Raw genomic sequence first — 13646 nt, forward strand, 5'->3', positions numbered from 1 at the left:
AAAAATTTATTTCAAATGCTTAAGTTCATGTCATGTGCCACTGACGCTGATAATAGGGAGATTTAGCATCAAGACGTGAACGTCAAATACGACGTGAAAATGGCGAGTAAATGGCGTGGCATGTCCATATTTGGGCGCAAACGCCACTTATTCGCCATTTTCACATCGTCTTTGATCACGTCCTCATGCTAAATCGCTCCAATTGCCGACTTGAGGCCGTGAAATTTGAGAAACAGGCTTATGTAGTTATGAAACCTGATACGTCTCGATTCCCGTGTCAAGCATAAACTGTTATTTCAAGCAAGAAGCGTTTCCATCCAGAAATTTTCTTTCCCAGGAAAATTCAATTGTCCGTAAGTCGACAATAATATCGACATTGTTATTATTTTATTGTGTACTGCTTGTCGCTATATAACTTATATTCTACTCTACTGTATAGTTTACGTGCACAATTAGGAAAATAAAGAAGAAATATAGAGCATATCTGACTAATCCTAAAGCATTAACCATTGCTTCTCAGTATATTTGGAAACAAACTGACAGTGTTTAGCAGAATAGCAGACAAATATAAGCAGAATAGCAGCTGATATATATATAAATTTACATAATTACATATCGTTGTTTGCTTACGCCATCCTCCCATCAGCCAAGATTCGTAGTCGTCGAGCTTTTGAGTACGAGTATTTTGATAAATTTCGTACTCGAAAGCCCAACGACTGCGAGTTTTTGCCGAATTTTCGTACTCGTAGTCGTACACCTAGTGGTACTCGTAGTCGTACTCGTCACTGCTAAAGCTCCCTATTTGTAGAATTGTTGTTTACTAGCGAGGCTTGCGGCATGAGATAAAGTATTTGATGTCTATTTTATGTGATTTTGTCGTAGCCGTAGGTCGAAACGTCGAATATTAACATTAATCAAGTGTACAGAATTCAACTGCATGTCGTGTACTCGTAATTCTATATACTACGATATTATCATTATTATGGAGACATTGATATGGCTGAAATTCATTCAGATATGCATGCGTGTATTGAAGTCCTTACAATATCTGTCAAAGCCACAAAGACACGTTTTCTGTGAAAGCCACAAAGACAAGTTCAGAAGTCGAGATCATGATCGAATCAGGTCGATATAATTTATCAGGGTTTTAGTCGGTCAGTTAAGATGATGGTTTTTAGCAACAAAGAAAGGCCCCGAAGTTGGGATGAGGCAATTTTTTGGGCAGGCAAATTACAAAGATTTGGGAAAGCGTTAGGCTGGTGGTTGGTCCGTCGATCGCCGTCATTCTTGCATGATGATTGAAGGCTGTAGCACCGCTAGCACGTACTGTGATGGTACTATACTCTATAGCTTCTTCAATTTCCGCCATCTCGGCTTCATACTTTTGCCAGGAAGAATGATTATTGAAGTTCTCACTTTTATTGCTTTGTTTCCTTGTCTGTATGAATATAGAAATTATGCAAATAATTATGATTTTTGGCACTCGCAATTAAGACCCTTTAAACCTTATGCAAATAATGCCTTTGGCTTTAATCTTTATGCAGATATAGACCTTTTGCATTATAGACTACTTTTTGATCTATGCGAGGAAATGCTTTGGATGTGGTGAAAACTTGCGAGAATATGAAGATCAATCAATCAAAAATCAATCAATCAATCAAAAATCAATCAATCAATCAATCAATCAAAAACTTTATTTAACCACGGTAAAATCTACAGTATAAAAAGGTTATTGGACATTTAAAGAAAAGTTACAAAGTACAGGTATACATAGGACAATTACACAAGACTGAACGATTTACAAGATTGCCGTGCGGGAGTCTAATCTCTCTTTTAAACTGGTTAAGGGAGCATAAAATGCTCGTACATTTAGTGGTAACTAATTCCACAACACTGCACCACTATAACTAAAACTACGTTTTGCATAATTTGTTCGCGGTTTTGGCACAAATAATTAAAGTGTTTTCAGAATTTCTTAAGTTGTATCTAGTGCTGCGAACTTGAAATAAATCAAGAAGATATGTCGGTGTTTAATCATTTAGAGTTTTGAACATCATTACACCCTTATGTTTTTTCCGGCGTATTAAAAGAATATCCCAACCTAGTTTGTTAAAAAGGTCGCTGGAACTAGCATCAATTAGAGATTTGGTGATTACCCTCGCTGCTCTATTTTGCAGCTTTTGCTGCTCTGGTTTGCAATCATATCCCAGAGCCACCCAACGATATAGTTATTGTGTCTAAAATGTTCCCAGAGTATACATACCAAGGACAAGCGAAAAGCCAGCTGAGAAATGAATATTTTCATTGTGCAACTCATGTGCTAAGAATAAGGATCAAACTTTTGAAGCCCGCAAATTAAGTCCCATCAGTTAGGACATTCGACCCTTCATTCAGTTGTTTCACCTAAAGCATCTGCGAGAACGTTTTTCTACGCGATCAAACAGTCAGATACTACTTTAAAAACATGATATCAATAATCATTGGAAATTCAAAAGTTTTGTTATTAAATCTAACGTTTTGTTAAATGCGGTGAAGACTTCTACAAACACTGAAGACATCTAGATTCAAAAATGTAAATAGATATCCTAGTTATAGAAATTGAAGTTACTGTTATTCTTAATCTAATTTACCGTTAAGACTAGAAATGATCTTCATTTCGATATCGAACATGGATATTTATCAATGATCAGTTACTAGAGTTACCGGTTATCCGGCTATTCGATTACCCGGTTATCCGTTACCCGTGTTACCCATTTGGTCTGTGTCTGTCGTGCTGTTCTACTTATTATGCATATCTTGTATCCTGTTATGTTGTCAATCATTGTAGTAAATAACTAGAAGTAATCAAAGATTAGCAAGTGCGTTCGGTGGTGCGGTTTGTTTACTTTATGAGCAAATAAAATTCCGGATTTCGCATGGTTAAACCAACGGAAGATAGCTTCCTGATGCTTTGACGAGAATTCTCAGTCATATTGCAGACACTTCAAATCAAAATAATCGAGTGTACAATTCCCATAACTTCTTAATAAACAGGCGAATATGAAAGCCAAATGCCCGGTCCTATAAACAACAGCGTATTATCGCAAAATACGGAAAGCACGTGACATTAGGAACGGCACAAAACCCGGAAATCAGAGCATACGCAAAAACACGAAACCGAGGCAAATGTTACATCCAAAAATCTCGAAATGACATAGCATCCAGCCGTGACGTCACGATTAGGAAGCGTTCTCCTTCGTCGAACGCAATTATGTTATTCATTGAGTATCACCTCGCCTGTATCATTATTTGATTTATTTCTACTTTATATATTTAACAATGTAAATAACTAATTCATTCGCACTGAAGATGGCTTATATATAGTTAAGTCGAAACATGTTTGCAATTAAAAATTCTGTCGTTTATTTCAAATGCCTAAATTCATTTCATGTGCCACTGACTCTGATAATTGCCGACTGTCAGGCCGTGAAATTTGAGAATCAGGCTTATGTAGTTATGAAACCCGATACGTCTCGATTCCCGTGTCAAGCGTAAACTTTTATTTCGAGCAAGAAGCGTTTCCATCCAGAGAATTTTGTTTCCAGGAAAAATCAATCGTCCGTAAGTCCGCAAAAATATCGACATTGTTATTACTTTATTGTAGACTGGCTTGTCGCTATATAACTTATATTCAGGCTACTCTACTATATAGTTTACATGCTCAATTAGGAAAATGAAAGAGAAATATAAAGCATATTTGACTAATCCTAAAGCATTATCCATTGCTTCTATATTTGGAAATAAATTGACAGTGTAGACTCACTATTGTGAAGCATCGTTGTTCCTAATAGCAGAATAGCGGCTAATATATATTTATATTAATTACATATAATTACATAAATTCGCCAATACCTGTTATTCTGTATTATCAAGGAGCTTTAGAAGTGACTACGAGTATGAGATTCGTCATTCTCGCCGCGAGAATCTCGCGCGTTGTTTGCTTACGATACAGATTACACCCAGATGTTTCACTTCTGATTAAAAAAGCGTGACTAGAGGCATCACCCCCCGAAATTTGAAAATGGAGCCGAACCATTTATATTGACAACAAACATGAAAATAAACTCCTCTCATTTGCTAGAGAAAGGGACCGTGTGGTTAAATTTGTGTGTGAACCCTCATCATATCTATACGCGTACTCAACGACTACGAGTTTTGGCCGAGTTTTCGTCGTCGTACTCGTAGTCACTGCTAAAGCTCCCTGTTTGTAGAATTGTAGTGTACTAGTGAGGCTTGACATCAGATATAACGTATATGATGACCATTTTATGTGATTATGTCGTAGGTCGAACCTTTATGCTTGCAAAGTTTGCAAATTTGTATATACTTTTTAGGACAAACAGAAATTGTTACCATTTTTGACCTAAATGTGGTAACAATTTCCGTTTGTCCTGAAAAGTATACAAATTTGCGAACTTCGCAAGGCTATATTTTCTGTATTTTACAACATTTCGCAACCAAACTTTGCATTTCTACTACTTGAGTAATTTCAGTAAGCTCTTTTCAGCTGTGGTGATTTGATTGCATTTCCTTGCATAGATAAAAAGTTGTAGTCTATTGTTGGTCACAACCTGGCTTAGCGCTGTTTTCCACTTCGGCCGTACCGCAGCGAATATATCATTCTTTCCTAGGCACTCACAGATAGAACTAATGACTTTGAAACAAATTAAGGATTACGCTAAGCTTCGCTACAATATTGTTGCAATGGATAGCAGGCCTTATTCCGATTTCTCTTATAGCTTACGTATCTCACCAGCAATGACTAACCAGACAAACTTATCATCCAACGAATCTCCCACTGCGTGAGTATACATGATAATTGCTTGGCTACAAATGTCTGTAATTGTTTCAAGTGTCAATGTGTTTTCTTATTTCTAGTGCTGCATGTGATGTTGATACAAGATATATCCTCATTTTCTTATTGATACCTGCTGTAAGTTTAAAATGTCACACTTGTGTTACGAAACTTAATCAGCATCCTGTGGTTTCTTTTTAGGGCTTTCGAAATAGGATGATAGGAAGAGCTTAGTTAAGATTAGGAGCTTAATTGCCATGTTTACTATTCCGAGTGTATAAAAATCGGCTTGCTAAGTGTTGATATGGCTACTGCGTTTATAATCTGTTATGGAGTGATGTAATGAAGTATAAGTGTCAAAACAACGCTTGATGATTTTATATGAAATCATTTTTAAATTATAATTTCTCTGGGGAAATCCCTTCAATTTAACTACTAAGATCCTGTTAGTCACGAGGTTATGAGTCACCCTGCAACGAACTCATCCATAACTGAAAAACCATCGACCACGTGTATTAGACAAAAATAAAACAGTTTTTCATATTTTTCGATACAGAAAATAAGAAAACGTAAAATCTGTTTCAGGCAATGATTCTGACAATTTTGGCGTTTTTGCGACGAAAAAAAGTTACAAGAAAGATTTTTGGGGAGGTCGACCAGGACTCGTTATGTAAGTTCATTTTTGTAAGGATGATACCAGGCCTGTCTGTCGAATAAGAACTCTTGAGAGAAAGGACGGTCTGTTTTTGTTGTAGTGAGTCACCATCAAGACAGGTTAGATGGTATGAAGTTAAATTTTCTACCATTTCAACGACTATGAATGACCGAAAGCAAATAATAATTCGCCTACTTTCGCCACTGGAAACCCAATAAATTTATCACTATATATACGCTAAATATGCTAATTATCCGACCAATCCTAAAAGTTGACATGCACCGAAGGACTTATAGCCTCATTAACGAAGGAAACTTACGCTACAGTTAATTTCAGCTGACCATTCATCGTAAAATTCAAAGGTTCCTTCAGAACTTCCGGAATACATTCCATATTTGGAATGTTGAGCCTGAACTTCGCAATGAATTTGCGAAGTTGAATGAACTTCGAAACGAATTCGGAATTTCGTAAATTCGATTTATACAATTTGGCAGTAGTGGACGAGTTATCTCCGTAACTGTCAACATTTAAGGGAAAGTTAGATGAAGAAACTGGTTCAAAAGTGTTCTAAACGTTAAAAGCGAACGGTTTTACCTCAAGATTGCAGTAGAAATTGTTGACAAAAGAACAAATAGATGTCATGTTTCAAAATGAAATTTCGTTGGGCGCAATAATATTCTATATACCTATTCAAACTGTAGGTTGTCGAGGTAAACCCGTTCGCTTTTAACGTTTGGAACACTTTTGAAATAGTTTTTTCATCTAACTTTCCCTTAAACTTAAGCTTCGTAAATTCAATTGAATAAATGTTTGTTTGTAAAAGACTGCTTTATATCTCTAGATTAATTATGTTGTGCGAAAACTCGTCCCAAAGGACTATGAATTTTTATTTGTCGTATGAGATGAAAACTTACACCGTTATTTCGTGCGTGTTTTTGTTTTCTGACTATTTATAATGTTTGATGCATATAAAAATTATTAGTATTGATTTTCCTGCATTCTGATTGGTCAAGATCCACTGTCGCTGAAGTGATAACACTGGCCGGTGGCTATAGCTTTTTGTTGTTGTATTTCAGCTAAGAAATTTGAATTCATTATAAATCTTTATGAAATTATGTTGATTATTATTTGTAAACACCTCAAAATTTATACGAAAACAATTAGTCGCCTCAGGCTCGGTGATTCACTATTCACTTCGCCTTCGGCGACTGATTGTTAAATAGTTTTAGTTTAAGTATACGGAGTGTGTTGTCCGCAGTTCCATTGCTATAAACCTAACGAAAAATACCATAAATATAAACGAAATAAATCTGTGATCATCTAATTATTTTCAACGAGCATCCAAAACGCATACACCGTCTTATTTCCAATCATTATACATCTAGCCAATCACAATGAAGAACTTGTATGTTTGGACATTTACATAAATAATATAACGTCGCATACGTCCTTCGGTGCATGTCAACTAAAGAAAGAAGATCTCAAGTCGAAACTAGATATTTTTTGTAAAGGATGATCAAATTAAATAAGAGATGATCAAATCAAACTTTGTATTAAGATATTAAATCTACAATCTGTAGCCCTGTTGATTTCCTTGGTATTGATCATGACCGACTTGCCACCATGTTTGTGTTTGGAGCTGCTACTGAATCAATCATTACGCTAGTCACAAAGTTTGAAATTTCAGGTTCAAACGGTTGGGAAAAAGGTAAAAATCATCCATACTATCATCTAAAATAACAGGAGGCGTATTGTAAAGAACGTTTCGCTGGATCAAGGCAATCTGCTACCGTCGAATTCTCACAATTGAAAAGAAAATCAGGCGAAATTTTTTTGATGCAGCAATGCTGCCTAAATTAAAATCCTTTCTATTCTCCCATTTTTTAATTTTTTACGAAGTATTTTACAGTTCTTCAATTCTCAAAGTATCGTTTAAGTAATTGTACCCGTTTTTTGTAAATTACATCCAGCGTTCCTTCTCTTCGGCATTGCAATTGAATATGCTGTCATTTATTATCCCTACTTTGCTTGCCTGACGACGTATCACAAAATATTTGGTGCAATGATGGGTCTTCCATATTGTATAGTCAAGTAAGTGTGCTTACAATTATTGAGGTTTCCGTGCAACTTAAACGAAAGAAAACTGATTTGAAATTCCCGCTTTGACGTCATGTCCGGTAACTTTAAGGGCTAAAAACCATCGAGACAAAATTTTTCAATAACAAAGTGTATTGCGAAATTTTTTAAAATACAGGTATGTTCAAAGTCCGCAACCATGATACGCGCACTTTAACCTGGAAACAGACCTAAACGGAAAAAAATTGATTAGTTCGTCGCATCAGAAGTGAAAAATATTGTGCTGTGGCTCAATGAACAATTTGCATGTTGACATGATTGCCAACAAGTTGCAACAGTAGGCTACTGATGGTCTAAAAACTATTGTTAACAATGCTGTGCACATGGTGCAGCACAACATAGTTCACTCCCGTTTTAAACAACTTCCATCAACATGATGATCTTTACGCGTGTACCAGCCCTTAAAGTTTTAGTTCAGCGCTGTTTAAACAATGTGAAGCGGAAACTCGCAATGAAATTAAATTTGTATGTACATGTATGCGACAGTATTATGTTCGAAGTAAGGTGTAGGAGGACACGTAGTAGGACAAGTTAGTTTAATTCACGGCAAAAGTTGCATTTGCGCCCCACAAACTTTTGGCTTTTACGTCGTCTCCAATATTTTTCCCTTGGGCGGTGGTGGCTTTTATAGATTGTTTTGAAAATGCTGGTTATAAACCGACACACATTATGGATCAACAAACAGTAACAAAAACATGGAACTCAGAAAACAACATTTTCCTCCGTGTGTAATTAACCAATTAACTTTTTTTATTACAGTTTTTGTGTAACTTTAACACAAACGTTTCAAAGATGTCAGGTAAGTTTGATTTGGCAATTTTTGTCTAGTGATAAACCAGCGCGCTTGAGGAGCGTGTAAAAATATCGGTGCATAAAGACTTGCCTATCTTTATTTTTACCGTTAGTGAACATGAATGTACTAATATATAATTTCATTTTTTAATTCTTAAAGAATAATTCTTCATCTGGCATCGCAGTAATCGTATTGATGAATTTGCCAATAGTGATAAGCAATCTGTTTATCCTGGGCAAGTTCATATTCGTATTTTATCGGGAAATTAAAGAATATGGAATCTTCGGAGTAAAGCTATTTTCCCGCGATGTAAGTATTTTTGTGACGTAATCTTTATTATTCCCTGTTCACACGATACCGGCAGAGTTTAAAAACGGTGCGAAACTCTCACGTTTTGGGGCTGCATTCAGAGGCGTTGGGAACGGGCTGGGATTGAGAGGGGGGGGCTGTAGTCAACATTGGTCGAGGGATGTTCACGAGAAAGCCCCTTGGTTCGTGCTGAGTGACAATTTTTTCAAATTCTGCATGAGCCTCTAGATATTTGGAGATTTACCTCTAGATTTATTTAGATATTTGGCGACTATTTTGGGAACGACTAGCCTTAAATATTCGTAAATACTAATGGAAGGGGTTCACCCCACCCCCGGACACTCAGCCTGTATTCTATCAAAGCTCGCTTACACTGAAACTCATTGATCTCCTCAGTTTCCACAGCTGTATTTTCACACGAATAATTAATGTCCGTCTAGGATGAAAGTTCGTCTCCACAAGTGAAATTGCTCAGACCTTGGTTGAAGGAACACGTGAAGAACATTTTTAAACCAAAGTATGATCATGTGTAATACCATTGCGCCAAAAGAAGTTAGGAAGTAGCTATGTGCGGGCAAAATGAACATGGCTTTCGGCTAATTATATATTGACGTAGTAAAACACTTGCATCTAAGTGTGATAGCGCAGGTTATTGGTTAAAACGAGCTTCTGAACAGGTCTCAACAGCTAGGTTTTGCAAACTAATTCCTGTTACTCGGGATGAGCAGATAAATTGGGTGAAAATCGCCGATTTCAAATTTTCATTGAAAAATTGAATTACCCAGGTGTTTAAGTCTTCAAACAAAAACCACAACCACAAGAATGCCCAGCTTCACTCTTCCAGATGCAGTAAATTTCAGCAACTTTAGTTTTTACCAAATTTTCATTAATTAGTGAGTAGCAACCTGTCAATTTCTGTCTACGCCATGGCTGAATCATGTTTATGCGGCGAAGGGCTGCTAAAAGCAACTTAATTTGACTTTCTTTCATAATGTTTTCTCTCAGACTGTCTTTTTAGAGCTAAATTGCTCTCGCTCTCTCAAATAAATTAATCCTTACCTTTCGTTCATTTTTTTTCTTGAAGGCGTGTTTATTTTCTTCTTAAAATCTGTTTTTAACTCTGTGACGTTCGACTGGGAGAGATTCTATTTTTGGAATTTCCCTTTTTTTCTAGACCTCGTCGTCAATACTCAAGAATGGAATTTTTTCTGAGGAAAGTTTACAATCCCGAAAAAGGTATATGACCTTGTTTGATAATTAGATGATTTATACGATGAAGCACAATATTGCCCGTATTCAAACAGCAAATTCATGCACACCAATTGACCATAACAAAAAAGATGGCGGATGTACATTTTACCAGAATGCATTGCGGTCGGAAATCGTTTAAAAAAGCGAACTGACGTCTTTTAAAGGACAAGCATAAAACAGAAAGTTATTTTCTTTGCTGTGTTAAAATTTTACGTCATTAGCAGTTTTTCTTGCCATGTTTTTTTAGTCAATCATTCTTAATGCCCGCAATGCATTCTGGTACATGCCGCCATCTTTTTCGTTACGGTCAATTGAGTGTAACATAAAAATTATGTTATAACTGATCAATGAGATAGTCCTTTCTTAACTATTGGAAGGGTTTAGGGTAAAATATTGAAAATCAAGCTCTTATACGAGTAGAAATACGCAAAAGAATCACTATGAAGTAATTGAGATATTCCACTTAATGGGTTTGAGTGTGAGTGAGCTTTTAAAAATTAGAATAAAATTAGTCGTAAGTCCCGGTAGGCATATACGTACGACAGACGACGTTAGAACCTCGCTAGAATAACACTCATTTGTACTAAAAAATACCATGCACGTATATGTACATATTCAACATATGTTCGATAAATAGTAAACAAAAATAGAAACTTCGTATAAAGAGTAAATTTTAAAAAATATAATTTTCGAGGTTTCGACCAAACTATATAGTCATCTGCAGGAAAAGGATGATGACGAAATAACATATGTACATGCATGCATATAAGTACTCAGATAACTATATATATGATTAGTTATAGTTTCGTTTGACGTTTTTAGATTTTAAGTTTTCGACTGAAACTCTCTCTGTGATGATGATCTGTGGCATTCTGCTTTATAATGTAAGTTTTGAATATATATATATATATATATATATATATATATATATATATATATTAATAATATATATATATATAATATATATATATATATATATATATACAGTCGTTATCAAAAAGGTTGTCATATTGAAATATATATAAATACGTAAATATCAGTCACGTGATTTTACTGCATACGTTAATTTTATGGATAAAGAAACACGACCAAAATGAGCGAAATAAACAATGTTTAATGCTCACGTGATTGATATTTATATATTTGTATATATATATTGATAGGGACAACGTTTTTGATAACGACTGTATATATATATATATATATATATATATATATATATATATATATATATATATATATATATATATATATATATATATTATTTAAAATCAAAGTAGATTACAGTCGGCAATGTAAGCAAACGCTGTGTTTACATCTTGCTTCGCTATATATTTCTTAAAACATCCTGTCTTCTCAGAATATCTGCCATTATCTATCAATATATTACCATTTTAGTTCACTATATATTTCTAAATAAATAACAGATAGAACTCTATCTGAACTCTATGCTCAAAATATAACAGATAGAATTTATGCTTCTTATTGCGACGCCCTGTACATCCCTCTAGCACATGCTTGTCTTCTTATCTTTAAGTTTTGCATTGGATTAATCTATTTGACAAGTGTTGCATTGGAAGAAATCGAGGAAGCAAAACCTTATTCGACTGCTTTGGAAGAAGCATATTTTGACTCGTTGCGTGCGGTTGTTGGTTGGTGTTCCTCGAGCTCTATACAGTCACTATAAATATCGAGTTGTACGATATGAGAAAACTAGAAAGCTGTTTTGAACATTTTTTTACTAGGTTCATTATTGGCTAGTGCGATCCTCACGACTGTGATCTGTGCGCTCTCCCTCATTCTTTTCATGGAAAATCATAAGTATGAAAAAAAAGAAGTCTAATCCATAGTTTTTGATATTCAGGGTGCCCCCCCCCCTCAAAAAGCAAGACCAGTAGGCTAATGCCATACTAAGCAGGACCAATAAGCTAATGCTATAAGCTGAATCCAAGAGTGTATAGCAGTCAATAATTACTATACTGAGTTATATATAAACTTGTGCAAATCTTCACATCAGATATAAAACAAATTAAACCCACGGTGGCATATTCAAAATGCAATTCTTTTCAACTTTATTTCGCAAAAATATTGTTTTATTTGAATCGTCGTAGATCTGTCGAGATACATTTTTTACGTTTTTAAAACATGTATTTTCTACAATAGGACACCGGAAAGAATTTTCCATTCGGAAAAAAATTAAGAGTTTTTTGGGACACTCTGTAGTGTTTGATTAGTTTTTGCATGATCTTCCTTGTGATTTGTTTCAGGAATAACATGCTGAGGATGTTCAGAGGGGATAAATCGTTCATCGCTAAGAACATAAGCGTGTCACAGTTCATGGTTGTAAGTTGAGCAACTAACCTTTCTCGCGATGACGAATATGCCGCCATTTTTGGGGTACTTTTTTTCAAAACTGTTAGCGCAACTGCACAAGACCTCGCAACGGCGACTGGATTTATTCTTCAAATGGTCTGTTGATTCTAGAAAAATTGCTTTTCATGTTGTTTAATTTTTTAAACCCGTTTGAGAAAATTGAAAGTACCCAAAAGCGTCATCGTGAGAAAGGCTAAAAGGCTAAGGCACTCCTAAGTTGCTTAAAAAATAATAAAGTATTGCTTATCCGAGCAGGGAAGTGAGCCTAAAGAATTCTCAGTAAAAGTATATTTTTAAAAGATATATTTGATAGTAAAAAAAATGCTTACAATTTCTTAACGTGTAAACATTGCAGTTCAAACGACAAGTTTAATAATTGGAATTTAATGACTGCAGGAATGCACTCTTTTTCGCTACCAAGCAATGAACTTCCGTTTTTCCATTTTTCCAGGGAAAAGGACTTCGATATCACAGTTTTCAGATTGGTTACTTTTTGTGGGGTGAGTGTTCGTTCCGATTATGATTATGCAGGATTGGTATTTTATACCATCGAATTTATGGCTTCAAATCAACCCTAAATCGGTACGTGTTACTGCACTTGTTATTTCCAGCAAAGAAAGGGGTAGAGAACACAGCTATGGCGGTGCTATTGTAACACTTGAACATTATAACAGTGTATACATCATGTTTTCTTGAAAAATTACTCAAATCGCGACACTCGTGTTCCCGCCTATACCAAGACGATCATCAACTACACTGCATGATCAACTATTTTTGTGTTAAATTTTTCTCTGCAGAAAGGGCCATCCTAATGGTCATATTGTATTGATATCGCTTCTTTTTCTTTCCAGGCTTTCTTCTAAATTGGATTTTCATATTTATTCCATGTGTTCTTTTATATTCCTTGAAGTTCTCCTTGGTTCGGAATTGGATCCTCGGCTATGTCAGCGGCGGCGGGTAGGTGGAATCAACTGCGTTTATTTACTCTTTAGATTTTTTCAATTAAACATTCTTAGCAATTTTATTAGACAATGTGTTTAGGCATTTCTTATTTTGCAAATTTAACACTTCATCTTTATAAACATTGCTGGCATTTTCCTATTTTTATTTTCATACAGTTTTTTGCATCTGAATCAACTAATCAAAATTGGAAATAGTGAATGTTAAATTTGAAAGTGGAAGTTAAGTCCGTATCGGTTCTGCGCATCGGTTCTGCTCATAAGTCATGACAATGTGGGTCCGGTAGCATAAAACTTACCCATACTTCGCGCGTATCGATATTTCTGATAATAAGC

At 35.4% G+C, this 13646-nt stretch overlaps 1 protein-coding gene and 1 long non-coding RNA gene across 2 annotated transcripts; both read left to right on the forward strand.

Annotated features, from left to right (window-relative positions):
• The first annotated feature begins 175 nt into the window (after positions 1-175).
• On the forward strand, positions 176-4945 carry LOC114520754. Its single transcript, XR_003686717.1, has 3 exons — positions 176-353; positions 4779-4841; positions 4918-4945. It is a non-coding gene; the product is annotated as an uncharacterized LOC114520754 (long non-coding RNA).
• Positions 4946-5466: 521 nt separating this feature from the next.
• LOC114520654 (stimulated by retinoic acid gene 6 protein-like) lies at positions 5467-13312 on the forward strand. The gene is made up of 13 exons (XM_028540975.1): positions 5467-5504; positions 7070-7197; positions 7460-7580; positions 8385-8424; positions 8578-8727; positions 9168-9244; positions 9902-9963; positions 10801-10862; positions 11516-11630; positions 11724-11799; positions 12246-12321; positions 12803-12851; positions 13203-13312. The coding sequence occupies exons 2-13, from the start codon at positions 7113-7115 to the stop codon at positions 13310-13312; spliced, it is 1023 nt and encodes a 340-aa protein (XP_028396776.1). The 5' UTR covers positions 5467-5504; positions 7070-7112.
• The last annotated feature ends 334 nt before the right edge of the window (positions 13313-13646 follow it).

The sequence above is a fragment of the Dendronephthya gigantea genome, unplaced genomic scaffold (assembly GCF_004324835.1).
Source record: "Dendronephthya gigantea isolate DGI-Jeju-01 unplaced genomic scaffold, DenGig_1.0 000016F, whole genome shotgun sequence".
Taxonomy (NCBI): Eukaryota; Metazoa; Cnidaria; class Anthozoa; order Malacalcyonacea; family Nephtheidae; genus Dendronephthya; species Dendronephthya gigantea.

Bases quoted from the DNA above. Each gene is read 5' to 3' on its own strand.
- LOC114520654 (XM_028540975.1), top strand. From the start codon at position 7,113: ATGTTTGTGTTTGGAGCTGCTACTGAATCAATCATTACGCTAGTCACA. The intron at 7,581-8,384 runs GTAAGTGTGCTT...TTTTTATTACAG, and splicing joins CTTCCATATTGTATAGTCAA to TTTTTGTGTAACTTTAACAC. The intron at 9,964-10,800 runs GTATATGACCTT...TGACGTTTTTAG, and splicing joins AGTTTACAATCCCGAAAAAG to ATTTTAAGTTTTCGACTGAA.